At 56.2% G+C, this 27105-nt stretch overlaps 3 protein-coding genes and 1 long non-coding RNA gene across 11 annotated transcripts; 2 read left to right on the forward strand and 2 right to left on the reverse strand.

Moving 5' to 3' along the window:
- Positions 1–40: 40 nt before the first annotated feature.
- Positions 41–2371, forward strand: SRRD (SRR1 domain containing; the record flags this gene model as incomplete). The annotated part of the gene is made up of 7 exons (XM_081338807.1): positions 41–183; positions 303–343; positions 638–861; positions 953–1051; positions 1176–1327; positions 1574–1619; positions 1897–2371. 7 exons carry the CDS (start codon positions 41–43, stop codon positions 2086–2088), a joined length of 897 nt encoding a protein of 298 aa, XP_081194933.1. The 3' UTR covers positions 2089–2371.
- On the reverse strand, positions 2365–7581 carry TFIP11 (tuftelin interacting protein 11). Its single transcript, XM_081339402.1, has 12 exons — positions 7299–7581; positions 7041–7224; positions 6801–6957; positions 6351–6478; positions 5795–5947; positions 4998–5513; positions 4774–4880; positions 4510–4678; positions 4150–4393; positions 3490–3632; positions 3100–3265; positions 2365–2951 (listed from the first exon to the last, which is right to left on the reverse strand). Exons 1-12 carry the CDS (start codon positions 7508–7510, stop codon positions 2596–2598), a joined length of 2535 nt encoding a protein of 844 aa, XP_081195528.1. The 5' UTR covers positions 7511–7581; the 3' UTR covers positions 2365–2595.
- A 609-nt stretch (positions 7582–8190) lies between these two features.
- Positions 8191–15500, reverse strand: TPST2 (tyrosylprotein sulfotransferase 2). Of its 6 annotated transcripts, none has more exons than XM_081339292.1 (7): positions 15030–15493; positions 11577–11659; positions 10255–11146; positions 9794–9992; positions 9473–9523; positions 8942–8990; positions 8194–8743 (listed from the first exon to the last, which is right to left on the reverse strand). In XM_081339292.1, the coding sequence occupies exons 3-6, from the start codon at positions 11091–11093 to the stop codon at positions 8961–8963; spliced, it is 1119 nt and encodes a 372-aa protein (XP_081195418.1). In that variant the 5' UTR covers positions 11094–11146; positions 11577–11659; positions 15030–15493; the 3' UTR covers positions 8194–8743; positions 8942–8960. The 6 variants fall into 6 exon arrangements, 3 of the variants coding, with proteins under 3 accessions (XP_081195418.1, XP_081195417.1, XP_081195416.1); XR_014027938.1 differs by having other exon boundaries at positions 8727–8743; positions 9134–9523; positions 15030–15496; XR_014027936.1 differs by having other exon boundaries at positions 8191–8743; positions 8942–9523; positions 15030–15496.
- On the forward strand, positions 14620–26766 carry LOC308674636. Of its 3 annotated transcripts, XR_014027940.1 has the most exons (3): positions 14620–14881; positions 24845–25104; positions 25309–26766. It is a non-coding gene; the product is annotated as an uncharacterized lncRNA (long non-coding RNA). The 3 variants fall into 3 exon arrangements; XR_014027939.1 differs by having other exon boundaries at positions 24845–26766; XR_014027941.1 differs by lacking the exon at positions 14620–14881 and adding an exon at positions 22923–22952 and having other exon boundaries at positions 24845–26766.
- The last annotated feature ends 339 nt before the right edge of the window (positions 26767–27105 follow it).

Here is a 27105-nt window from a genome sequence, read left to right on the forward strand (position 1 = left end):
GAGGGACGTTCCTCGCGTTTAGCGCTTCCGCGGTGGTGGCATGTCCGGGGATGGGGGCTGCGCGGGAGGAGGGCGGCGGCGGCGGCGGCGGCGGCGGCGGCGGCGGGGGAGACAGGGGGCGGCCGAGGACGAGAGCCCCGCGGCGGCGGGCGAGCGGCAGAGGCGGCGGCTGCAGGAGGCGCTGTAAGGACCCCACAAAAGAAAGCAAAAAGGGGAAGAGGTGGGAATGGAGCTTCCACCGACAGGTGCAGTCTATCTCCGTCTTAGCCCCGAGTTCCTCCCTTCTTCTTTTTCTTTGGCAGCTCCGAATTGAAGGATTCCGACTTCTGGGACTCCAGCCGAAGTGAGGCTTTGCCCAGACCGCCGCAGCCGGGGAAGCGGCCGGGGCTGGGGGGCGGGGACTCCCCTTCCCGGAGACCCTTCTTGGTTGCAGCAGCGGAGCCGGCAAAACGTGCTTCCTGCCCGGCAGAGTCAAGTCCCTAGCTCAGCCGCCGCCCGACCCCCTCCACAGGGCAGCGCTGGGTGGGCGAGGAGGATGGAGCCTGCTTGGGGAGAGAATGACCTGGGAGGGGTGGGGAGCGTTCGGGTCCTGGCCTGATCTCCCCAGACCCATCTTGATCTTTTCCTCCTCATCCAGGATCCATCTTGAAGTCCCTCGGGCCCCCCCTGACAGTCGAGCAGAACGCCTTTGCAGCCTTGGGGGAGTTGCAGGAGGCCCTTCCGGGAGAATCGGACCCGACGGGCCCGGTGGGCAGAGCGGGGGGCCTGCGGTGTGTGTGCTACGGCCTCGGGAACTTTTGCTCGTGCGGCAAGGCGCGCCTGCAGCTGGCCTTCCTCTTGCTGCTGCTGGAAGAGCTCAAGGTTGGGGCTGCCGGCTGGGGGTGGGGGTGGAGGGGAAGGGCAGGGGAGACCCTGAGTTCGAGTCAGCCCCCTCCCTGCTGTTGCATTGCAGATTCCCCCAGAGATGTGCTTTATCTTTGACCCCATCTTTTCCACCCTGGAAACTGAGGTGCTGGGTGGCCTCGGCCTCACCGTGCTGCAGTGGAATGAGGTGAACTTGGGCGGGGTGGGGTGGGGTGAGCATGCGTGCCAGCGTGCAGAGTGCCTGCCAGCACAATCGGGGTCTCTTCCCTGAATTTGGCTCTGCAGTCCTTGGCATGTCCTTTGTTGCCCAGGAGGGGAAACGGAGCATCGAGGGCCCCACGCTCTTCTACATGATCCACTGCGGGAAGGCGCTGTACAACAACCTGCTGTGGAGCAACTGGTCTGTGGAGGCGCTCTCCCAGATGGTGGTCATAGGGAACAGCTTCAGGGGCTTTGAGGAGAGGTACGCGCTGGGCAGGGAGGGGGCTGGAGTCAGGCCCTGGCTGAGTTTGTGCAATCCTGGCCTGTTGAACCAAACTCTGTGGATTCCCACACTGCAAAGGTGTGATTTGCTGATTTGGCCAGCCCTTTCCTCGCTCCCCTCCTGGAGCTTGGCTGAAAGCTGCACAAAGACCTGCCCGAGTTTTGCTTCCTGCCCTCCACGTTTTCTAATATCCCGTCTCTCCCCCCCCCCCCATTCCCATTCTAGGCTGCTGGCCAAAGTCTTCCGTGAGAATTACAGCTACATTGCCAAGGTGGGTCTTCCTCTCTGGCTCTGGCGGGAGGGGCCCGTCTGCCCCCACTTTTAGAATCTGAAAGCCCCCTTCAGAACTTGCAAGCCAGAAGCCATGGGGCCAGCGCTCAGTCACGATGATCCTTGGGTGACCAGTGGCCTTGCAGAGGTCCTGCAGTGGGAAGAGCTGAAGTCGTTCCCGATGGCCTTCGGTGTTCGGCCACCGGTTAGCTCTTCTAGCCTCTGGCTGCCAGTGTGCCTAAACCCGACGCCTTCTTCTTGTGCTCACCTGCGACCAGGTGCTGGAGGCGTCCCAGGAGGAAGCCCTTCCGCCCCACCCGCTCCACCCCGATGTCTTCAACGACACATCCGTCCACCGCTTTCCTCTGGAGAAACTGAGGGGCCTCCCCCAGGACTGCTGGGCCTGCCAGCCGGAGCCCTTTTACCCAGAAGAGACTCAGCTGGAAATCATCAGAAGCAAACCCCAATAACCCCCCCCCCCCATGCACAGGAAATGGAGGGAGCCGCAGCAATGGAGCCCAAAGTCCGAGGGCATGCAATGCAGTGAGCCCCTCCCCACAAATCCCACAACTCTTGCTTCTTGCTGAGGAAGTACTGGGAGGGGGGGATGGAAAACAATGATGGTAGGTCTTGCTCCTTCCAGGATACCATGCCAGGATTTCTCCCCGAAACTGGAAGGGGAACTGGGTTGCTGTCAAACCCATGGATCAACTAACACCTTATATTGTAATCATTAAGAAAAAATCTCTTGAACTCTGTGCCTTTTATTAACAGCCGTTACTCTTCTAACTTTCTCAAGCCCCTTCAATGATCTGCCCCCCACTGAAGGGTGGGCAGTTTTGAGCATTTTAATAGACAAACAAGAGGATAAAGCAGGTGCTTCATTCACAGATAAAAGTCTGTTCGTCAGGGCTGCCTCTTTCCAGCCTGGTTTTCTTTTACAAGGGGCCCTAAGCACCCCCCCCACCCCCCCCCGCTCACTTGGCCATGTCGATGAGGCTCTGCAGAGAGGTGGGCACCCAGGTCTTCTCACCCTGCACGAAGACCACCCCCCGGTCAATATAGATGACGATGCGCCCAAAAGTGTAGAGCTGCTTTCCCTCATGCCGCTTGCCGATGACGGGCATGAAGACAATATTGTGCTCCTCTGCTTTGGTCTGGATCAGGTCCTTGAAGTTCATGGGCACAGAACTGGCAGCCATGCCGATCCCGCGCTGTGCCATGTTCTCGGCTTCTCGGCGCTCTTGCATGGCTTCGTACTGGAAGTCCTTCCGGCGTTCTGTATGCGTGAGGTAGGCGATGTTCTCCCGGGCACCGGGCTGCATGTAGCCCCCTGGCAAGAGAGGAGGAAAGGGATGAGGAGAGAGAGCATGCAGCCCCACATTTGCACTGCCCTCCTCCCCCGTGACTGGCTGAGACCCGGCCAAGGGTCCCGTCTTGAAGCATCGGCCTGTGTGCCCGAGAGCCCCCACGGCACCCACCGACACTGGAGGAAACGGCTCTGTTCATGATGTCCAGGGCTTCGTTGAATTTCTCCTTGATGGAGGGGTGGGCCAGCACCTGGTCGGAAAACATGGACTTCCAGCCCAGGTACCACTTGGTGATCTCCTCATAATTGGGGTTGTTGCTGAGCCAAGAACAGAGCACCTGTGGGGGGAGGGAGGGAGAAGACCACGGACTTTAGGGGCCCTTCCACACCGCCCCTGGCAACCCAAGAGTTCAAAGGCCGAGGAAATGCTCCTGAACAAGGGAAGGAAGGGCCACCTTCTGCAGCAAGGCTGAGGGACCAAGAGGCCCAGTGGCTTTAGGGCCCCAACCGCTTGGGGCACATGGTGGCTCTTAATCCCGGCCAGTCCCCGAGGGCCGCCCACCTGGAGCCACTTGGGGAAGAAGTGCTTCTCCAGGAGTCCCACCAGGCTGGAGACAGAGATCATCCCTTCCCAGTCCATCACCCAGAAGAAGGCGTCCATGTGCTGCTGGTGGGGGTTGATGATCAGCTCGTTGAGACACAGGCCTATGGGCAGGAAAGGCCACCAGTCATTATCTCAACCTCCTGGGGGGCACAGCACAGCTGCTCCCCCATAAGCAGTCCAGCCTTTATATTTTGCATCGCTTAAAATAACTGCTTAGTTTTCCAAAGCCTGACAATCTTGGGGGGGCTGCAGGGGGACCCCAAAAACTGGACCAGGGAGGAGAAAAGGAAGAGCCACAGCTGGAGCTGGCAGCTGTCTTCTCCCTTTGGGGGGATGATTCCTGCCTCGGCTCTAAATCTCCACATGGGGATCATCGACTGACGGCTAAGCTGGCCCTGATCCGCGGCAGATGAAGGCTGAAAGCAACGGCCTTCCTTTGCCAAGGCCAGATAGACAGTTGCCGGCCAGAATCTTAACATCTGGGATTTCAGGGCCAGACCACCCATCCCTGCCCACATTCATGTTCCTGAAAAAAGATGCTAACAGCCTGCCTGCCTGCCTGGGGGGGGGAGGGCTTTCTCTCTCTCTCTCCCCTGCTCTGCTGAGAAAGGGACTCACCCAGTTTGGGCACAATGTTCTTGACCATGAAAGCCTCCCACGAGCCCGGGGTGAAAACCTCCTTCCAGGGCTGCAGAATCAGCTTGGCCGAGGAGTCGCTGGGGTGCCACTTCTGGAGGGCATTGGACAGCTTATTGCGGATGGGCGAGTAGAGGGGCTCGAGCCGGGCCTGCATCAGGGGAAGCCAGGGGTGTATCCACGAGTGGATGGGCACGGTGTCAGTTAGCGGGTTCCAGTTCTCCACCTAAGGCAAGGGTGGGAGGAAGCCCTGAGGAGAAGCGAAGAGCCCGGGGCCAAGGAAGCAGCTTCTCCTTCTCTTCCCAGCTTCCCCTCAGCAGCCCGAGGGATTGCCCACCGCACCTCCTTCTGCAGTTTGGGGAAGATCAGCTGGTCCAGAATGTTATCCAGGATCCACATCGGAACGATGTGCCTCCAGCTGTCGAGGAAGTCCACAATCGGGATGCAGTTGCGGGGCTGCCACTGGGCCACAATGTTTCGCACGTACGGCATCCACGTTTCCCACATCAACCTGAGGACCCAAGCGAGCAGTTCAGGGCCCAAACCGGCCCGATTAAAGGCTCTTCTGGGGAAGGGCCTGTCTGCCCTTCCCTGCTGGAGGCTCACCTGTGAAAGGCATCTGAGCCGAGGTCCTGTGCGCTGTGGGAGAGCAACCGATCGTTCTCCAACAAGGCTTTCCATTTGGCCAGGATCTCCGTGCCGGCTGTGCAGTCCTGCAGAGAAAAAGGGAGAGATGTGGCCCCAATCCCAGGCCTGGTGAGAGGCGCATCCATCCCCAAGCCTTCAGAAGCTCGTTCGGAGCTGCACTCGGAAGCCCACAAAAGCCCCACCTTGAGGGGATCCCAGTTCTTGAAGTAGTCCTTGACCAGAGGGAAGACGATGGCCACGGCCAGGTCCACGCGGTCTGACATCTGGTACTCCTCGTAGTACTTATCCTGGAGGGTCTCAAATATCTTGACGCACTCGGGGAGAGTCAGGGGGTCTTCGCAGTTGGGCTGCATCCGCCTTTCGCACTCTTCCACCAGCTCCAGCACCTCGCCGAGGTTGCGGATGTCGGTCTCCTCCCGCAAGAGCACCGTCTCCATCTTCTCGATCTCGTGGCTCAGGTTGACCACCATATCCCGCTCGTACTGCAGCTGCCGGTCATTCTGGATGATCTCCTGCTCTGTCAGGTCAATCAGCAGTTGCAGGTTGTGCTCCAGCTCCGGCAGGGAGAAGCTCTGCGACTTGGCCTCCTTGCCCAAGGCAGGCAGCTGCTGAGGACCGTCCTCTGGGATGTTGTGCTTCTGGCTGATCTGACTGTAGCTGTAGTAAACCTTCTGCTCCCGGCCCGTCATGTCAATCACCTTCCAAGAGAGAAACCCCACGGAGTGAGGAGGCGGAGGGGCACAGTGGAGGACTGCCAACTCAGAGTCATCTTGTAGGGAAGACGGGTGGCATAAGTGTGTAATAAGCAAACTTAGGCTGCTGCTGCTGCCATCCATTCCACAGCCAAAGGCCGAGGCAGGCTGCGAGCTCAGTCCACGGCAGAACCTTCGTTGCTGTCTTCCCTGGATGGAGCAGGACTGCTTAGCCCCCCCCTTCCTCCTCCGCCCCCCACCCACCTTGCTGCCATCCCCCGCCTCACCTTGACCTGTGCCAGCTCCTTCTGAGGGGCAGACAGCGGCTTGCCTGCCCTGCCCTTGGCTTTCAGCTCCTCCACCGTCTTGTAGGCATACCTGGGCTTTTTCTTGCCCCCGCTGGGGTCCTTCCGCCACTGGCTGAGCTCCTTTTGGAATTCCTGGGGGGGGGAGGGGAGAGATGTCAAAAACAGAGGCAGGCAGTGCGCAACCCACAAGGCACCCATTTTTTTTACTGAGATCAAGCGGGAGGTCGCATGGGGTGGGGGCTGCTGTTCCCCCAAGGAGGTGGGAAGAGACAGGAGGTGTTCCTTGCAGACTATGCTGGACAGCAGGAGGCAGACTGGAACTCCCAGACCTGCAGGTGTAACATCGAGCTGTGCAAACTGTGCCTCAGGCCTGAAACCTCTGGCATGAACCACTCGGACGCAGAAAAAACAATTTACCATATAGAAGCATAGGAAGACATTCCAGACGTCCTTGTTTTACTACAAAGCCGGGGGGGGGGAGAGAGCCTTCTCCCACGCCAGCTCTAACGTGGCAAAGGAGAACACGGGGTCATACCTCCTCCTCCTCCTCATCAGAGTCAACAATGGGGAAATCTTGCAAGGACTGTGTGGTTCGCTCCGAGCCGTATGCCCCAATCGCTGCCTTGCCTTTTCTCTGCTTGGCCTCAATGGGGTTGATGATACCTAGGAAAGTTCTTCAGGGTTAGCAAAACAGAGAGCTCCCTGCAGACGCCAAGGGAACGGCTTGCCTCCCAGGGTTGAGAGGCTCCATCGCTGAAGGTCTTCAAGAAAATACTGGACAACCGCCTTTCTGGGATGGTATAAGGTCTCCTGCCTCGGGCAGCGGGTTGGACTAGAAGATCTCCCAGGTCCCCTCCAGCCCTATCCCCTGAATTTTATAAATCGCTAATTTGGGGCGGCCATGGATAAGCACGTGGTTTTCGGAGAAGCTGTAATGCAAAAGAGGGACTAAGGCAAAGGTGGGCTTGAGGGAGAGCCAGCCTACCTTGGGCGTTCTTCCCCAGCCCTCGGCCAGGCACGTAGCCCATCTTCTGCAGGAGCTTCTGCCCGATGCCCTTAGTGTGCCTCTCCCAGCTGCCAAAGTCCGCGAAGGACTTGCTGCCGCCCACGAAGCCCTTCTGGCTGGGCTTGAAGTTGCCGCCCTGCATCGGTTCAGAAGGGGGACAGAAAGGATGAGCACGGGGGGGGGGCGGCGGAGGGAAGGGGGCGCCCCGGCCCCGCTCACCGTCTTCAGCTTCTTCGGCACCGCCTCCTTGGGGGGCTCCTCCGCCCGTGCCCCGCTCTCCCCGTCCTCCTCCTCCTCCTCCTCCGAGTCCTCGCCGGGGCCTTCCTCCTCCTCCTCCGCCGCCGCCGCCCCCTTCTTCAGCCCGGCGCTGATGAAGCTCACCGGGGCGGAGTAGTCCCGGGACCTGGGGGGGAGGGAGGGCTTTTAGGGAGGGGGCCCCGAGCCCAGCCCTCCCCGCTCCCGGCCCCGCGCCCGCACCTCTTCCCGCCGAAGCTGGGCCTCTCCTCGTCCGAGTCGCGCTCGGCCCACAGGCCGTAGATGGCCTCCTCCTTGGTCTGCCGGTGCCGGTGCCGGTTGGGGTTGAACTCGTTCTGCAGGTCCCACTCGCTGATCTCGAAGCTCTCCATCTCCACGCCGCCGTCCTCCGCGCCCGCTTCGCCGCCGCGCCCGTACAGGTGCGAGAGCGACATGATGCTAGCGGGGCACCGAGAAGCGCCGGAACCACCGAGCGCAGCCGCCACAGCCCGCTTCCGCCCGCCCTCCGGGGCTTCCGGCGCCCAGGGAAGCGCCTGCGCCTGCGCGGGAGGCGGCCGCTCTCTCTCCCCATCTCGGTGACCCGGCGGGACGGCTCGGGTGCTGCGGCAGCCTGCGCGTGCGCAGAGCGGCGCTTCCGCTGGCGTTTGGCGGGGGAGGGGTGTCGGGGAGGCGGCCGCAGGGACGGGAGGGGAGACCGACGATCTTTAAGCCGCTTCGTGGGGGAGTCTTGCAATTGCCAAGAAGGCGGCCGGACCCCCCAGCCCGTCCCCCCCCCAGCTCTGTCTGGCTTCCCCTCCTTGGAATGCTGCTGGTTGATTGATTCCTGGATTCTGCCACCCCTGGAGGACACAATTCCTTCCTTCTTCCCCCACAGAATCCAGCTGCGGCTCTGCCTCGCCCTTGCCCGAGCTCTGGGCTCCTTCCCCAGGCCAACCTTAGGCGGGTTACCCCGCAGACTCTGGGGTTCCCTTTGAAGCACGACCGAAGCAAGCAACGTTTGCTGGCTGGGGTTTTGAGCCCGGCCATCGCACTTGGGATGCCAAGAGATCGCACGTTTCCTGTTCTGTAACTGCATGCCAAGAAAACAAATAGGAACATCCCCATTCTAGGGAGTACCGATAGTTACTCCGATATTTTAAAAGTTCTCAGTTAAAACAGGGTTTAACTGTTCTCTCACAAGAATAAAATCTGAAAGAGGCTATCTATATCTATCTACATCTATATCAGAATTAATAAATAAACCTGTTTAATTTGGTAAATTACAGAGAAGAGAGAATTAAAAGAGACAAGTGTCAGTAAGACCGAAAGCGTTCTAAAGAGGATATGCAAACAGCTACTTTGCAAATTAAAGAACAAAAATTACAAGATGGTTTTACACAGAGCCTGAAAAACCTATTCCGCAGACAAGTATAAAATCTCCAATATTCTTTATGGTTCCTTTTATTTCTACATACATGACTGCAGAGCAGTGTCCAAACTTGGTACGTGACTTATTTCCCGGAACTGGAAAGTCCAAACTTGACAAATTAATGACAAAATGAAAAGTATTTCACAGATAACACTTGATTTGGCAATATCTGTAGCAAGCAATATGCTTGGATAACAGATCCCCACTCTCGTTGTTTGCAAATTTTGTTCTCTTCAGAACAAGGGGAAGAAATTTGCACCTAAAAGAAAGCAGAATTACTCCTGGACGGTGTCCAAGCACGGTCTTTAAGCGAGGCAGACCAGGGTTTCCTCCTTTGGTGTGAATCCAGGGCTGAGAGGATGACGCCCTGGAGAAGCGCCCTCCCAGCATCAGGATGGCTCCTGTGTAGCCCCACCTGAGTTGGAGACATGATCTGCTGGGACACGCCAAGACGTACCTGGAAATCATTGAGTTGGTCAGTGAAAAGCAGTCGTGTTCGGAGTCCCCTGCAAAGATCAAACAGAGAGGAAAGGTCAATGGCTTCTGAGCTGGGCAGTTTCACTTTTGCACCGGTTGTCTGGGGTTTCTAGCTTTCCAAACAGGTCCAGATAGGAGCAAAGTTAGTCAAAATATTTTAAGGGATACTTACTATTGGATTAGTTATTCCTGGCTGCAGGAAATTCGTATATCAAATCTCAAAGTGATTTAAGCTGTAGTCTCTGGGGAGATGCAACAGTCGGAAAAGAATGACAGGGCAAAGCCACCCAGAAGAGAAGGCGGCACTGCCTGACAGGATCCTCTCAATGGAAGGTGCAGAGGGGAGCACCCCTACTTTGGCGTCCTCCTAGTCCCCTCCCTTGAAAACTACCCAGCCCCAGAAATAGAAAGCATTTGGGGAGAGGATGCTGGTGGACCCCAAAGGACTATGCCTAGCTGAATTAGGATCATTTCTGCAGCCTGGGAGGAGGACGGAGGCGAAGGAGCTGACCTGAAGGTGTCCCTTCAGATTGGCAGGTGTTTTGAAGTCTCCGTTCAGGACCTGGCAAAGAGGAGCACGGAGTCAGCCGGGTCAGCAGGATTGGGCCCTGCAGCCCTTTGCTCAGCCAGGCAGTCAGCCTCTCACCATTGAAAAGATGGGCTTGCCTCCCCCCCTTTCAGTGAGGAAAAAGACTGTTTCTCTAGTTCTGAGTTAGGAGGGGTTTACAATAATCTGGATTGTGTGTGGAAAGCCCCTTTCCTGCGGCCAAAGGGAGGAAGATGCCAATCAGGCCGGGAGACCCAGCCCGGGCAGGGACCCTGCGCCACTCACCCGGTGGGTGTTGTTGATCACCAGGGGGTCTGGGCTACCGTAGTTGGGAGGGTTTGCATAGGGGTCATAGCCCAGCCTGGCCAGCATGGGGGCAATCTGAGCCATGTCCTGCACTACGTCCTCCGGAATGTGTCCCAGCCACTTGGTCAAGGCCTCCATGTTCACAGGCTTGATCACTTGGTCCGTGGATCGCTCGATCCTGTGCAGAGACCAGAAACATTTGTGTGTTGCGCTTGGCTTTCCTGCAGATCAAGGTCAGCCCGAGGACTTGCAAGCTAAATCTGCAAAAACTTAGGAGGTGGAACTGCAGGATTGTCTCCCCCTGCGCCTGAATTTTTTTTTGGGGGGGGGGCACCCTGGTCATGCACCCCAGACCTTCAAGGGGATTCCAGCCCCTGAATTAGAACTGCACCCGACCCGATCCAGCCCAACCAGGTGGTGATCCCCAACCAGCCCCTCACTTGGACAGGGAGACGCCGCCGGGCTTCCCAATCAGCTCCTCGTGGTGCAGGACAGCGTCGCTCCAGGCGATGCCCAGGAAGTCCATGATGGCCCGCATAGACTTCTGGGGGTGCAGAACCAGCTGCTCGTAGTAGACGGGGAGGCAGCGCAGCCGCCCGATGGCCAGGCACTGGGAGTGCATCACCTCGATCGCTTTGTTCCACTTGGTCAGGCAATCCCGGTAGCTCCGCAGGTCAAAGCCGGCAATGGTGACCTTCCTGGTGATCATGGAATGGACGGAAGCCCGCCCGTCGCGCACCATCAGCAGGAATTTGGAGTTGGGGAAGAGGTGGGAGAGGTAAATGGAGGACTTGAGCGTGAAGGGGTCCTTGTTGCAGAGGTAGCGGGCCGGCTCCCCATGCTTGGCAATCACCTCCAGGATGAAGGCCTGCATGGCTGCGTCCAGCACCTGGTCCGTCACCCCGGCTTCGTCCAGGCGCATCTTTTCTCGCCCGGATCGGGACCAGGCTTGGCGCATAGCCAGCACCCGCGGGATGATGCGCGTCTCCTCCCCGCAGCGCACCTCCGGGTGGGCGTCCAGCATGGCTCGCATTAGGGTGGTCCCGCTCCGAGGAACACCCCCGATGAAGATGAGCGGCATCTCCTTACTGTAGCGATACTCGACTCGGTTGGCGTCGAGCATCACCAGCTCCTCGCTCTCAGGACGCATCAGTGCCCGGCTGGAGCCCTGCCCCAGGATCTGTTGGCACTGTAGCATCTGCTGGCCCAGCTGGACGGAGACCATCAGGGCGATGGCAAAGCCCACCACCATCAGCACTCGTCTCACGGTCAGCCGCATCCTCGCCTCCTCCACATGGGACCAGCGGTCGCGCCACTGTCAACATCTGGATGCTGCTGGGACAATAGCGGAAGGGTCTTTAATCGTCTGACTTCCCTCTTGGTGGGCAGAGCCCACCCTGCCTCCATGAAGGAGAGCAGAGGGGAGCTCCACAGTATTCCCCCCCCCCGCTCGCTGCTCTTCAGCAAGGCTTCCTGGGAAAGGGTCTCTTGGCCGGATTGCTGGGCAGGGCAGCCTAAGATCCCAGCCTCAGGACCGACACAGCAAGGACGTTTTGCCCAATTTCACTAGGCCTCCACCCGCCCTCCTTCCCTTCTTGCTGCTCTTCCATGCCAATCAGCCTCCATTAACAGTTCCTTGCAGCTTTTGAAGGTGATCAAATATTAATGGCACAAAACACGGGCCTGAGGGGGGGGTTGGGGGGGCCATCAAATATTCATCCACCGTGGCTGAGAGACATCAGGGGAGTCTCTTATGGCTCACCTTCCCTGGTGGAGTTCATTTTCCTGCTCGCTCGTTGCTCCCTCTCAGCACAACCACGAACCCCCAAATCAGGGAAGTCCAGCCTGGGGAAGGAAAGCACAGGGTCAGGCAGAGACTTTGCAGGGGCCGCATCCTGCACTGGAGCTCCCTGGCTTGGGTCCCTCCTGCCTCCTGCAGGGGCTCCGGACAGCTTCCTCCCGTGCAGAAGCCCCACCTGATGCTGCTGGGCACCCTGTGGGATCAGCTGGGCTTAAGGCTGCATTCCAGGCCAAGCTGGAAGACACAGCCTGTTTCGGGGACAAAGAATGAGCCTGTTGCCATGACAACAGACAGGCGGCCATGCTTCATCAAGCCAGGCAGCTGGAGAGCCCCACAGACCCCTCCCCCCCCAAGGCTAGGTACACACACAATGAGCACGCATGCACACGTATGCATCCACGCACACGCTGGGTGGCCTAGATAAAAAGGCTGCTCAATCCTGCAGAAGGCAGCTGCTCGTTAATTTGCTGCATTAGGTAAACAGGAAACTTCTGTCCTGCAGAATCCAAGGAACTCTGCCGTCCGCCGCATTTTCAGAAGAGGCCAAAGGTGCCATCTGCATCATCGGGTGGTGGCAGGGGGGTTGAAGGGGGAGAGGGGTTTTTTAGGTTTGCCAACCCAGTGGCAATAAAGGTATTTCTATATAAAAGGTGTTTCTACGAGTTCAGACTATCTGGAGAGACCTGTTAAGGTTAATTATATCTGCTTACACAGACCATAGAAGTCTTACAAGAGATTAATTATAGCACAACAGGTTCGATCCAGAACATTTAAGGAATCAAGCAGTACACCACATGTCAGGGGGAGTATATATTCCCCCAGGAGTAAAAGACAATTTTACCCAGCATTTGAAGTATATTGAAAAAAATAGAGGGGTGTGCAGAAGTGTGTTTATTGGTTAAATTCTAACTTTGAGCAACTGGCACCCAAAGGTTCTTTCTGACTCTCAGGCCAGCCGGCTGAAAGTCCAGCTTGTGTTCGGACTCCCAGGCTCCCTGGGGATAAAGGGAAGACAGCCAAAGCCAAATGAGAAGGATCGGGCCAGGCTTGCAATGCTACCGGTCTGGGACCTTGGTGGCGCCCCTCAAGTGCAACACCAGTTTCCTGAAGGACGCACAGAGTGCCAGCTGCAGTGCCTGGACAGACTCTGCCCACAAAATGAGAAGGCTGGGATGCTTTGGAAACTGCCTCCTGCCAGAATGGGCCCTCCCGTCCCCGTTCCTCGGTGCTTCTGGCAGGAGAAGCCCAGAGGGAGCATCACTCGGCAAAGGCCACCAACTTTGGCCCTTGCTGGGCAGGCAGGCTGCCTTCATTGGGTGGCTCCCTGAGCAGTTCAGCTCTCACTGTGGCACACTCCTGCTCTCGGTTCCAGCAAAAAGAAAGGCCCTCTCATGGATCAGCATTCTGGAACCATCGAGCTAGTTGCTAAGGGACTGTGAGCCACACAGCCGGATGCACCACTGTGATTCAGGCCGGCAGTTTCTCAGCCACCCACGCCTGCCAAAAGGCCTCGGGAGCTCTTGTAATGTCAAGGAGGGCATTTCAATTTGCTCTTAAGCGCCAGAAGGAGCCTCTGCATGGCAAAGACTGGCGTGGATGGGGGAGAAAGTACTTTGAAATGTGGGCTCCAGGGCACACCCTCCCCCCGCCCATCCAAGCCTGGAGGGAGTCTGGGGTTCGAGTTTGTGTCCAAGCCTTGCAAAATGAATACAAACGTCTAAACCATGGTCATGTGGGAAAACCACGGCCTGCGGTGGGAGGGAGCTGCCTGCCTAGTTGGTTCCAGGCACGGCAGTGTTTACTAAACAGAGCCCACTTAGCTGAAGAGCTTCCTGTCCAGGGGCAGGGAAGGAAAGCTCAAGGAGGCAAACAGATGCTGCTCTGCTGGGGAGCCCTGCCCTCCACACCTGGCCCTTTGGAAGGGTGGAAAGGGGCTCAGGAGGAGGCCAGGTGGCAGCCCTGGAGAGCCCCCAGAGAAGAGAAGGCAAGGAGGAGGATGCCTTGAGAACAGTTCAGGCTCTCCCTCTGCCTGCAACAGGAAATCAAGAGCTACGGGCCTGCAGCAGCTGAGGAAGAGATAAAATTAGTTTCCTGTGCCAGTTACGAAACCACACTTGTGGGTTTTGGTCTTCAGTTTGACTCAGCCTTCTCTAAAATAGAGCACTTTTCCTGCAAATGGCCTTCCAGTGTGGCTCATGGCTGGTTCCAAGGGTGCCAAAAAGGGGCAGTAGGCCTGGGGGCCCCTTCTGCATCTTAGCATCCGTGGCAGGGGTGAGCACAAAGGTCTCATCTACTCCTGAAGGACTGAAGCCCCACCAAGATCTGGGCTGAAGCCCATCTCTAGTGTGGATCAACTGCAAGGTTTGGGCAACCGTTTCACCTGTTATTTATAAAGAACAAATAAAAATAATTTTCCCTCAAGGTTGCCTGTCATTTTTCTCCAACGGTGCTGCAGCAACTAACCATTTACCATGCGGGTATTATGTAGGTTGTTCAAAAGCAGCTTAGGGACACTTACATACATGAGCAGATGCGCGTGCGCACACACACACACACAAATACCCAAAGAGGAAAGAGAGAAGGTGGAGGGAGGAGGAGGCTGTCCAGTTGGGCTGTTTTGGATGCAAAATGAATTTTCCGGCAATGGAAAAAAAAGATTCAAAACGGCAGTGGGTGGGTGGGTGAGTGGTAGTGGAAGCTGGGAGGAGACCCAGAGGAAACTCCCCCCCCCCCCCCGCTCTTGCCCAAAGGCAAAGCAACTCCTGGGGTCTGCTATGCTGGCCAGGGGGTGGCAGCAGAGAAGAAGAGCGGGGAAAACCTGACCCCCAACTCTCCACACCGTGCAAGCCAAAGCCCTCTCACAGGAGCTAAAGTCAGCCGGGATGCGGGTGGGTGGAAGGGCCGCTCTGTTCCGATGTCCAGAACCAGTCCCTGAACCTCTGCTTTTAAGCAGACCGTATCTGGTTGATGGGGAGAGGGGATATTTGTCCTGCGGAAGGGGGACCTATCGAAGGAAGCCTCCAGAGCCAGGAGCACTGTATCTCTGGACCCTACTGGGTTCATTCCATACACAGGACCACCGTCCTTTCGGAAGAAGAACTGAAGATTGGGGGTCGAGCTGGAAAGCGCACAGAAGCTGCATCCGGGTCCACCAGGCACTACCCAAGCGGCCTTCGCGGCGGCGAGGGGAAGCTAAGGGGATGTGTCGGGGAGGCACCCGAGGTCCAGCGGGGAACCGGCCGAGGCCATCGGAGCAAGCAAAGCGGGTCAGTAGCGGTGCCGGGAGAAAACCTTTGCGGAGCCGAGCGTCTCCCGGCCCCCTTCTACAGGGAGGGCGCCAGCTGGCAGGGGGCGCCGGGGACCCTCGCCGGGGAGAGAGGAGGGAGCGAGGCGGGGGGCGCCGGGGGTACTCACCGCTCGAGCCGCGCCGGTAGCGGAGCCCCCTTCGGCCAGTGAGAGCGCAGGCAGCCCCGGGCGGCTTCGCTCCTCCCGCTGCCCGGCCGGCGCCGAGAGACGTCACGCGCACCGAGGAGGAGGAGGGGACGGGCGCCCCGCCCACGCCCAGCCCGGGGGACTCGCGCGGCGGCGGCGGGCGCAGGTGGCGCTGAGCTGGCCCTGCCGGGACGGGGACGGACCCCGCCAAAGCCTCGCTCCCCGCAGCCTCCCTCGCGGACCCCGCAGCTGGCGGAGGCCGCCTGGCCGCCGGGAGGCTCTTGTGGTCCCACCGGTCTCCGCGCGTGGCTGACCTCCTCCCGGGAACATATCCGAGCGAGGCCGAGGGCAAAGCTAGCAAGGGGCGCCTTGTGAGGCCGGAAGGGCAGCGGCGCGGACGGGGAGGGAGGAGCCCGCCCAGCTAGGAAGGGGCGCACTTCTCGCGGCCCCGGCCTGTCGGGACCAGGCGGGCTCGCTGGGCCGATCCCCGCTCTTACGCCTAGGGGGCGGAAGAGGGGGCGGCTTCACGGCAGCGCCCGCATCGCGACTGGGGTGGCCAAAGCGCCCGTCCCAACGACAGACACGATCCGGGAAGGCGGCAGAATCGCGGCGCTGCGAAGGCTGCGCCGCCTTTTACGATTCCGGGCGCCAGCGGAGGAGGAAGGGGGCCGGACAGGCGGCCCGGCGCAGACCGTCGAGAGCGTTTCTCCCGGGCAGAGGCGAAGCGCGCGGAAGGAGGCGCTTGGAGCATCGCCGCCCCCTTCCTCCCCCTCCCCCTCCTCTCCCGGCCCTCAGGCGAGGAGGCGCCCCCCTCTCCCAGGATCGGGGCCCCGAACTCCAGGGCTGAAATCACCCAGAGCCACGCCCACCGGTCACGTGCCCTCGCGAACAGCAACCTGCCGATTCTGGGAAATGTAGTTTTCAGAGGCAAGGCGAGCCCCTCGCGAAGGAACTACATCTCCCACAATGCCCTGAGAGCTTAGTCTTGTGTTGCAGGCGTGCAGTCCGCACGTCGCTGAGGTGCAAATCGGTGGTGCGGTGACGCCCGGAGGATGCCCTCTGCCCCGCCCCGCCCGCCCCGAGTATGTTTTTTGGATTCTTTAGATTGGGACTTCGCTGCCCATCGCGCACGGCAGCCAAAACTTCCTGGGAGTTGAAGTCCAAGCTTCGTGCCTCCTGGCTGGAAGTCACGAGCGTGCCTGGACAGCGACCGCCGCCGCGCCCCCGGCCCGCCCGCCCCATGCGAGCAGCTGCCGCCCGTGCTGCGCCCCGGGCCTCCCCTCCCCCGTCCCGAGGAAGGCGTTCTCCCTTCCCTCGACCCCCCGAACCGCCTCCACCCTTCCTCTTCTCATCCACTCCGGAATGAGCTGGCACAGCAGCCCGGCCCTCCACGCGCCGCCCGGGCCCGTCTCGCCCCACGTGGAGCCCACCCCTCATGCCGACCCGACGCGGCTGATCGAACCGGGCTTCGAAGCCAGGGGGGAGAGATCCCGGCTGAGCCCTCGATCGCGAGTGAACTGCACCCCGGCGGGCGGTGCCGGGGCTGTCATGGGACCCCCATTCCTTCGGGGGGTGTCTGGCTCTCCCCTTGGAGGGCTCCCTTTGTCAGAGGAGGGCGGGGGCAGCCCTGGAGGGAAAGGCCGCCACGCAGGCACTTCGGGCGCCAGGTGGCGACTTAGGCAAGGAAACGGCTCGCCTCGCCTGCTTCAGCTGCGTGTCCGCGGTCCCCTTCCTCTCCGCTGGGGAAGGCCCGGGGCTTTGCCCGTTTGGGGCGCGGGCAGGAGGGTCTCCGGCTTGGCGAGGGGGCGCTGTCGCCCAGCAAACCGTTGTCCGGTTGAGTTTGCCTCCGTTTATCCCCCAAGAACTGGAGACGCCACCGGCACCTGGGTTGCACCAGCTGAGACAGTATGAGGGACCAAGTCAGCGGCCCTGCGGTGCCTGTGGGGCTGCTCTGTCCAGGCCCATCCTTTGGCCAGAAGGGGTGGGGGTTGCCTGACCTGCAGTTCACCCACAATAACTAGGGGTGAGACTGGCTCTCACCCCACCCCGGCCTGTGGCCTTCCTCCTCTTCCTCTTCCTTGGCCCTCATCTCCTCATTAATACCCCCTCCCTCAGCCAGCTGGTCATAATGAGATGCTAACTGGATTTTCTGTAATATCGGGTCAGAGAAGGCCAGGAATTATGGCTGCAGTCAGCGTATTGTTATTATCAATCAATAACCTATTTATTTTCCAACACTCCTATTAACCTCGGCCAGCCAATCACCATTTCAATTTGAAAAGGCTTTGCAGGACACTCTGCTGAGTGGACAAGCCAGGCTGCTGAAAAGGTCTGATTCTGAAGGTGGCATGCGCCTGGGGTCATCTTCGAGGTGGGGGAGTAATATCTGTTAACTCTGCATCCTTCTGCCTTTGCTGGGAGGCAGCAGAAAATCCTCTTTGCATCTTGGGGTGTTCTGGGTCCCTCCTCAGCCCGCGGGATGTGTGTGTGTGTGTGTGTGTGTGTGTGCGCGCGTGTGTGTCTGGGTCAAGAAGGCCCTGGGTTCAGTATTTGCAGCAGAGAGCCTGATGGCCAGCACAGTCCTGACCCTCCTGAGTATGCATCTGCAACGGGTGATAAGCGCTGTGATTGGCTGAGGCCCCTCACTGGGCTGCCCTCCCTCTGCCAATCACAGCTGTTCTCAAAATGAGGAGGGTCTCCTGGGCTCCAGGCTGCTCCGAGGTTCCCTCCCCACAACTGCTAAGCCAGGAAAGATGCTGGCACAACTCAGTCCTGCCCACGGGCGGCTGCGGTGTTGACCGAGGATTGGGGAGATCCGGGCTCAGTTCTGAGTCCCATCGAAAACTGACTGGATCTCTGTCCTCGGCCCCAAGGATGAAAAGAGGACTGAAACTGGTGGGCATCATCCTCTCAAGAGCCCGTGGAGGTGGGCTAGCCCGGGGTGGGTCACCGGGGTCTCTGGCCTTCTTGGAAGGGCCACTCTGGTCCTCACCCTCGGCTGCCTTTAAGGGGGGAGGTAGATTGGCTGTGACCTGCTTCAAATCAAGTCACTGATTTGATCTATTTTGACACTTCAAATTGATCCAGAAAATTGTTTTGATTTGATTTTCCAACTCAATGCAGGGAGGAAAAAAAGAGGCTTTTGTGCATGTGATTTGATTTGATTTAACAATTTGACTCAATTCAGAGATTTGATCGAATTGGCTTCAAATTGAATCTCTGGATTAAACCTTGGCCCTATCAATGCCCATTTTGACAATTATTACTGATTCTCTACATAAGCGAACGTTTTTAAATATATTAGCTAGCGTTGTTTCCGATTTCATGTTTTAGATTGTGAGATGATGTTCATCACAAGGCCTGGGGAGTGGGCTCCTCTGGCATGTGCCCGCTTCCCCCTCCCCTCCCTTGGACCCCAAGGAGATAGGCCAGCCCCCTCCTCCTTGTCCTCCCTTTGCCCCACAAATCCTTTTATCACAGCATCTCTTTGGTGGGCTTGCTCTTTGATTTAAGCTGCGTCCCTCCCCTCCCCCTTGTTTTCATCAGGCTTGGCGCTGGCTATCTCCCCGGTATTTATCCCCCCTTCAGTCTCTCCTCTCATTTCTCTGGCCCTGATCAATATGCTGGTTGCACATCTCTCTCTCTCTCTCTCTCTCTCTCTCTCTCTCTCTCTCTCTCTCTCTCTCTCTCTCTCTCTCTCTCTCTCTCTCTCTCTCTCTCTCTCTCTCTCTCTCTCTCTCTCTCTCTCCCCGCCCCGCCAAGGCAGCTGTAGTTTTTCTTGTGCAGCGTTTCTCGTTAGGCTTCCATCTCCACTTGTTCTTTTTCTCATTAGGGCTTTGCACAAGGCTAGTTGTATTTCTTCCAGGGCTGTTTTCCAGCTGCCCTCCGGGTCTCTGGCATTCTCAAGAACAAGACTTTTAAAAGTTTCATTTGACTCAAGAGGACTCTGGAGCCTCTTCAGTGGAGTTGGGAAGAATTAAACGGCATGACATTTTGATTTTCCAGGGGGAAAAGGGAAGACCCTGGCATCCTCCCCAGCCACTTTTTTTCTCAAGCAAAAATAGGCTGTGCAGAAAATTATTTTTTATTCTTTTTTGTTTGCTTGCTTTAGTAAATTTAGTAAATTTGGAGAAACAAACAGCTTACAGCCTTGTTGAACAAGGTTATATATTTTTTCCTACAAAGAAGAGACACGTTCTGGGTTGTTCAGACCTTCAAGTATAGGAAGGTAAGAGCAGCAAATCTTGCTCCTTTGCTTAACAAAGAGGCACAACGTGTGACGTTGCAGCAGATTTGGAGATTTGGTCTGAGGATCCAGTCTGATGCTGGGCTGAAGCCAAGTCCTTCCCTGGGCCAGGACCCTGCCCGGTCCACCACTTTGTCCACCACCTGGCCCCTGCGGGCAAAAAACAGCCACCTCCAATCCATCCTGGGTGCAGAGGCATTTCCAGGCGTCTCTGCCACGGGAGGGAGGGGGAGGCAGGCAGGGAGGGAGAAGCCCCTGTGCTGTTGATGAAATTCAATCTCATCTCCAGCCTGATTATGATAATTTGCAATGCACCGAGAAAAAGTGAATTATTACTAAATGCAAATAAAGTTAAATAATGCTGTTTGGGAGCAGCTCAGAGTGACATAAAAGTCATAAATTAGGAGGAGAGATGTGAGTGGCGGCTGATGCACGGCAGGAGGAGCAGCTAAGCGTCACTTACTGCCCAGCCAGATCAGGCCTGCCTGGCTCCTGTCTTTGGCCCGAGAGGAGCCACCTGGAAGGGCCCATCTGGGCAGCTGGCCAGCAGAGCAGAGACTCCTGCCTGCCCTCTCTCGCTCGGGGTCTTGAAAGAAACCCCACCGGAGGAGACGTTTGCTTCTGGCATCCTCTGGGATGGAGGGGGCTGAAGGGAAGGCATCTGCCCACCTCCCTTGGCCAACTCAGCCCCAAACGCACGGCCATGCTGGCTGCCCTCTCTGGAGCCCCTTCTCTAGGCAAGTCAAAGGCAAATGGAACCACGGCTGGGGCACTTGCTCTGCCTGGACAGTGATATTACTCAGCAAGGAAGGGTGGAAGCCACCGGCTGCAATGCTCAGAGGTGAAATCTGCTGAACTGTCCAGCGGTTGCGGAGCATGGCTTGGAAGTGTGAAAACACCCGTGTGCCTGCAGTTTCCCCAGCACAAAGGATACCCGGAACTGGGCTCCAGAAAGACCCACAACAATGGGTGGGCAACACACAAAGGCTAGTGAAGGATTTCCCCAATGTCTTTATGAAAACAAAAAGTAGACCATTTTTCTGACTTCTGTGAGCATTTAATTTCTGAACTAGAAATCACAATTTTTATCAACAAAACCATATTCAGGATTCTTTCGAGAGAGCTCAGTAACAGAAGGTAAGTAAATAAAATACGGGAAATGTTACATTTCATGTATTCTAGATGCCGGTGTTTGTTTGTTTTTTCCAATTACCAGATTTGAAATCTGGGTGACATTTTAATTTCAGCTCTAACAAGGCTGCAGGACACAGAGCCATCTAAGCCTCTACCTGCCTTGTATTTCCTGAATGGGGTACCAGGATGCTTCTGCCCAGGGTCCTGGGTCTGCTCATCCCCAAGAGCAGTTGAGCTCCAGAGGGCCCTCCCTGCTCCCCAGGGGGACATGTGGGGCAGGCTCTCTGGGCCTCCTGGGGAGCAGAATCTGCGCCACATCGTTCTCTAATGGTCCTGCCACTATTATGCCATGGAGGCTTTTTGCAATGTCTTATCATACCAAATCCCCCAGCGAGTCCTCGGTTATGTCCCATTTTATTAAAGCACCATTGAACTATAGCCTATTGATTTAGATTTCACAGACAATTGAAATTTAAATTGACTCCAAATTGAATGCCTCCGTGCAGCTTGGAAGAAGACAGGCACTTCTTTTGGGTGACAGCGAAGCGTCTCTGCCTGCCTGAAAGGAGGGTGGCTGGAATATTGGCTCTTTTGAAGAAGCTGCTGCAGGATTGAAGACGGCAGACTTACTTTCCCTTCCTGCAACGCTCAACATTCATTATCCCACCTTCTTCGGCTTCTTTGTGTTTCCCTCGCTGGATAAGCAGGCCCTACAAGTTTGATTTCACAAGCCTGCTTGACCAGAACAATTGGGGGTTTCCCGAGCCAAAAAGGCACGTGGCCGGTCCCTCTGGGAAATCCTTTGCCTGGTTCCAAATCTCTTAGAATGCCTTTTGGGGGTCCTCCCAATAGCAGAGGTGCTGCTTAAGAAACGGGCCAGAGAAGTGGCACAAGGACTGGCACCAGGTCTGGGTTGGGGGCATGAGTGGGCTCCATCCGTGCCCAAGAGGGCCTTGTGCAGAAGGCTGCGGTGGATGCTATTTCTGAAGAGATTCTCACCCATTCAGGCACAGGAAGAAAGTTGCAGACACCCTTCTGAAGAGGCGAAATATGCAAGGGGGGGGAGAGTGGGAGAAGGCTGGGTTTGGTTTCCTCCAGCCTGAGAATTTAACCCTGCTGAAGGTGGCTGAAGAGACGGAGGGGAGCCTCCACCAAGCAGGAGGATGCAGGAAGGGCCAAACAAGGCAGGAGTCTGGGTACCCTTGAGAGAAGAGGGAGGAAGGCCTCCTCCTTCAGAGGCTTCGGCTCGACCTTTGACTGAGAGCAATGGGGGGGGAGAGAGAGAGGCAGCACCACGGGAGCTCAGGACCTTGGAGAGCTCCGCGTGGCTCCAGAACCCTTGGACTGGAGTGATGAGTCCGAACCACGGGAGGTTGTGGGCAGCTTGGGCCGAAGCTGATGATGGCCAAGTGTCCATCCAGGCTGAGATGGATCACGAGGAAGCAACACTAAACTGGACACACAGCAGCAAAGCATCCAGGGAGGGCTGAGAGGGTGACTGGAGCAACTTGGTGGAGCAGTGGGCTAATGCCTCCTTAAGTAACACCAGCTGCCTGCAATTAGTGCAGGTTCGCATCCCACCAGGCTCAAGGTTGACTCAGCCTTCCATCCTTCCGAGGTAGGTAAAATGAGGACCCAGATTGTTGGGGGCAATTAAGCTGACTTTGTAATAATGCCGCTTGGGGTGTGTGTGAAAGCCCTAATAAGCAGGCATATACATAGAATGAAGGCTACTGCTAAGCTTGTAAGCCGCCCTGAGTCTTCGGAGAAGGGCAGGATATAAATGGAATTAAAATAAATAAATAAAAAAATAAACTTTGGTTCTTGGAGACCCTGGAGAGAGTCTCCCTTGGGGTGAGGCCTCCCCCACACCCCCAAATGCCCTGCCAGAGAAGGGGGCGGTGCCCAGGAGAGCCTCCCGTCAGGGGGGCTGCCTGGTGGGGGGAGCAGCTGCAAGAACATTAGAAAATTGGAGAGGAGAGAGAGTGGGGAATCCAGAGGCCGCCTGCTCTTAAAAAATCTCCTGTGTTTATGGTCGTTCTTGGCCAAGGAGATGCAGCAGTGGCTTTCCTGCATCTTCTATAGGAGGGGCAGGATTGATCAGTGCAGCTGTCCCAGTGCCACACGTGGTTATTTCAGGAAAGAATTACCCACCTTTTCTAATTACTTTAATCTCCATCCTGTCATAAATCGGGAGGGAATATTTTCTCTGCAGCCCAAGGCCTTAAAGTATTGAAGCCTCCCACTTTGCTTCCTTTTTGCCATCAAATCACGGGGTTGATGCTAGAAGTGATCTGGAGTCCAGAGAATGCTGTGGGACAGAGGACCAGCCTGGACAGCTTGTCAGACAGAGGAGGTCCCCCTTGCCATGGGGAGGGGAGTCCAGCCAATGGGAGAGCCGGCCTCTTCCACTCCTCAGTAACCCCATCATCTTTCCAGTGAGCTTCAAGGAAGATCATCCGGGACTCTGAAAGGGCCGCCAGGGATTCCGCAGACGGGCGTCTTCTTTTCACCAAGTGGGCATTGTAAGATGTCATAACGCTCATCCTGTTCAGCTGTATTTCACCTGCCTCATCTAAACACAATTCAGTGTGTGTTGTGAGCATGCATTATGCACAACAACAGAGATATTGTGCCATAAATGTGCCGTGCCCCCCTGGTTAAAAATTGCCAAAGGGTTCTCTAGCAATTGAAACAATTCAACCATCTCAGCCATTATGTAAACAGCCGATTCGTAAAAAGATGCAAGGAAGAAACCTCATCTTTGGATTAATATTTTATGTAAATAGGACATATTTGCATTCAGAATGCCACGTGCTTTCTGCCCCCACCCCCCGGAATTTCTACTAATCACAATCACAGTTGCTGGAACAAATCTTTTTCCATGAGGAAATTGGTTCAGATCTGCAACGGTGTTTCAAAAGTAATCCCATCTCTAAAGGACTAAAGTCCTTCTTGCTGGACAACTCGCCAGAACCCCAGAAACAGTCAGAGGTCAGGCCAGATCCAGGCCAGTTTCCGCAAGGGAGCAAGCGGCTCACCTTTCCATTTGCACTGAGCTCCGCCTGGGCCAGAACTGGGCGAGGAAGCCCTGGCGGCCAGGAGGCAGCCTACCGAAAGGCCAGCCTGGGGCATTCAGCTCTGCCCAGGAGCCCTTCCTTGTCATTGCAGCCACCTCCAGTGGCAGAAGCCCTTGGCCCCCACACCCGTCCAAATCTTCTGTCCCCCACCCCCCGAACCCCACTAAATGACTTTTCTTTCCACTATTGGGAAGGCATTATTCCTTTTCTCTCTCTCTCTCTCTCTCTTATAAAAAGCCAAATCTTGTTTTATGCAGGGATGCAAAAATTATTACACGTAATTAGAGTCATTTTGATTCCGATCTCGGCTTGGGCCTGACATATTTTGCATACTTTGCTGGCATATAACAAGCCTGCTCATAAAAATGCAGTCAGCTTGCAAGAGCCGTGCGACTGGGGCGAGATCGGAGGTTGTCTAAACGGCGTAAAAACTGCCTCTGCTTTGGAGAGGGGGGAGGGGGGATGACACGGTGTAAATTTATTTTGTCTCATTAGAGAGAGAAGCAGAAGCGCATCCCCGCATCCCAATCAGGCTGCACTTCCTTTGCCCGGCAAGGGAGCAAGGACAGCCGACACCCTCCTGGGCAGAGACTGGGGACACGTCTCTCTGCCCGTCTTCGGCTCCCCATGGGTGGCCGAGGTGAGGAAGGGGCCATGGGCTTCATGGAACTGCTCTACCAGCATGCAGGATCTAGGATTGGCCAACGCGGCCCTCTGCCAGCCTCAGCGGTTGAGGCCATCTCCCCGTCTCCAAGGAATGGATCCTGTGTCTCTATTGCAGCCAAGATCAGCTGAGAGGGAGCTGGCCTGGCCGCCATCTTGGCCAAGGCTAATATGGGGAGCAGCCCTGGCTGGTCTGCACCTCCTGCCTTTGCCATCCGATCCAAGGCAAGGTTCTGGAATTGGTTGAACAGGAATGAGGCTTTGGCTGGGGAGGGGGCTTTCTGGTGAATCTTTCTCTCTGGCTCTTTTTTTTGGGGGGAGGAGGAGGATGAAGGGGGCCAGGATGTGGGCAGGGGGATTCCCAGATCAGGGTTGCTAGTTCAGCCCAGGGCAGGCCTGGCATTATTTTAGCCCCCTCTGTGCTTTCCTCACCAAACACTGATCTCCCCAGGAGGTTGTGGAAAGGGGGCAGGCCGTTTTAAATGCTCTTTCTGACTATTTGAGCCTCCGTCCTGGATCCCCCAGAGACCGATCTGCCTGTAACTCTCAGTTGGGATCCTGTGCGGATTCCCTCCTACACCCAATGCAACTATGATTCCAAAGGGCCCCTTTCCATTTGTCTTGCTTGAAAATGGCATTTTGTGAGAATCAATCTTTTTCTTTTTAACCACAAGATGGATTGCCTGGAGCCAGAGACGAAGGTGACGGGAGGAGAGGGGATGATGGATCGTGGACCAAAGGAAGGAGGACATTTTCCTAGAGGGACAAACCTGCTTTTCAAACGGCATTTTCCTCCCATTCGGGGTCAATTTGCGTGACCCGGCTTTGAGGCTGAGAAGGGGCTCCTGGGGAGAAGTGCTGAGGCTTGCAGAGAGCTGCCAGCGGAGAAAAAAGGAGACTGCCCTGGCCTCCAATGCCCACCCTCACCCCCAAGGTGGGAACCCACGTCTGAGCAGGTGGGCCCGAAAGTTGAGGGGGGGTTCAGCTGGGGCTTCCTTTCTCTGGGCAGCTGCCTTTGGCCTTGGGTGCAAGCCCTTTCCCCAGGATCTCCCCGGGAAGCCCTTTCCTCCCTGCTCGCAGGCTTTCCCAGACGGGTGGGGAGGAGCTTGAATTCCCCAGCCCTTCCCTGCCTTTGCAGATCCTCCGGCTGAAGAGAGGCACTCGGGAGATGGTCACAGAAGCCAACAGCTGGAAGGAGAAACGCCAGGATCTTCCAAAAAGAAAGCCTCTGCTTCCTGCTCCTCCTCTCTTTGGCCTGCCTGAAATGACCTGTGTTCAGAGCAAATGCCCCCCCTTTAAGACATGTGCTGACCCTTCCCCAAGCCAAGACAGACCTGCCCACAAAGCTTCTGGAAGAACAAGGGGGCTCAGTCCCTGGGTAGCTCTACCCAACACAGCTGAAGAAAGAATTTATTCCTTATTTGTGGCATTATTTTCAAAGGATGGCACTCGGGAAGCTTTAAAAATGAAATTATAGTATGCAGTAAAGAAGACACATATAACCCAGGCATGTATTCAAATTATCCGACAACAGTAATGTTCCAAGTTCATAAATAAACATCACTTATTAACCCTTCTCTTCACAAAAGAAAGAGGGAGTCCCTGATCCAAGGAATGACTGGTTCTCCTGGGGAGCAGCTGCCACCTTTTGTCCAGGCAGATGCCAGGCTGCCCATGCCCCTCGAGTGCCCTGCCCACCCCTGCCCCTTCAACCCCCGAGAAGCCCCAGGCGGGCACTGAAGCTTCGGTGGGTTTTTCCCTTCGTCTCCAGCGGATGCTAAAAGGGCTCTGGCACAAGGCAGCTAGAGGGCTGGGATGGGCCCACGCAGTGGAAGGCCAGCAGCCTCCCAGTCGGTCAGGCTGGACTCCTAGTTGCCACGTGGCCTGGCCCAGCCCAGCACCAATGCAGGGAGGGGTAAGGAAGGGGCAGAAATGGTTTACCACTCCCCAAAGGAACCCAAACCAGCCGCTTGTGAAGTCTGCTCTGCACCTGTTTGAGCCAGCTTCATCCTTAAGCAGCTTCACCTGAACGCTACCTGCTCTTTGGCCTGAGTTTTGGCAGATTGCAAAGTGCCAAATCAATCTGGTTGCAGATTTAAGTGGGGAAACAGCTGTTCCATTAGTGCAAACTGGATCTCGCCCCCCCACCCCAGGATCCTATCCCCAGTTTCAGTCATTCTCTTTAAAGTTCTTGAGAAATGTATGCTTAATTATATTTGCATATGAAAAATTGAGCCTAATTAGTGTGATTGATTATTATTTTAACCTTAATGACATTTTGAATATCTGTCCCCCTAATAGCAAAAGTATCGCTAATAAATCAAGGGTTTGGGCTATTGAGCTGCTTTCTGAAATATATTTTATTAATGTACCAGAATGTATTGAATCTGAAACAAGTCAAACAACAGCTCATTTATTAAACCGTTTAAATGTCAGCTTTATACAGGCATAATATTACAGAAAATATGTTCCTGTGAAAGACATATGCAGGCCAAGCAGATTCAAAATATTAGTTATTTCACTCAAATATATGAAGGAAATAAAAATTCAATTATGTAATTTATGGCACTAAATAAATTTATATGGTCTAACATAACTGTTTTGAATTAGACGTGTACTTTTCTCGCAAAGAGCCTCAGCATCGCAGCTGCCACTTGATCGCGACACAAGGAAGGCAAAGGCAGAAGACCCCAGGAACCCACCTAACGCCAGGCCGACCTCACTGCAGAAGGAACTGGAGGAGGAGGACCACCACTCGGCCTTCACCGGTTGGTCTGCCATTTGTGTGTCCTGCTGCATTTCTGCCTTCATTCAAACTCAGGAGAGCCTCGCTGGCAGAGTCAGGTTGTATGAACAGAGGGGTAGGATTAAAATCACGTGAAGTATTAGTGCTGCTTTATGATGCCTTAGTAAGGCCACACCTGGAATGCTGCAT

The sequence above is a fragment of the Vipera berus genome (genome assembly GCF_964194415.1).
Source record: "Vipera berus genome assembly, chromosome: 14".
Classification (NCBI taxonomy): Eukaryota; Metazoa; Chordata; class Lepidosauria; order Squamata; family Viperidae; genus Vipera; species Vipera berus.

Coding starts and splice junctions, on each gene's coding strand:
- TFIP11 (XM_081339402.1), bottom strand. CDS start 7,510: ATGTCGCTCTCGCACCTGTACGGGCGCGGCGGCGAAGCGGGCGCGGAG. Junction 4,881..4,997: donor AGAACTGGGATCCCCTCAAG/GTGGGGCTTTTG, acceptor TTTTCTCTGCAG/GACTGCACAGCCGGCACGGA. Junction 4,394..4,509: donor TCCCCAAACTGCAGAAGGAG/GTGCGGTGGGCA, acceptor CCCTTGCCTTAG/GTGGAGAACTGGAACCCGCT.
- TPST2 (XM_081339291.1), bottom strand. CDS start 11,093: ATGCGGCTGACCGTGAGACGAGTGCTGATGGTGGTGGGCTTTGCCATC. Junction 9,993..10,254: donor GGCGGCGTCTCCCTGTCCAA/GTGAGGGGCTGG, acceptor GTCTCTGCACAG/GATCGAGCGATCCACGGACC. Junction 9,524..9,793: donor TGATCAACAACACCCACCGG/GTGAGTGGCGCA, acceptor CCTCTTTGCCAG/GTCCTGAACGGAGACTTCAA.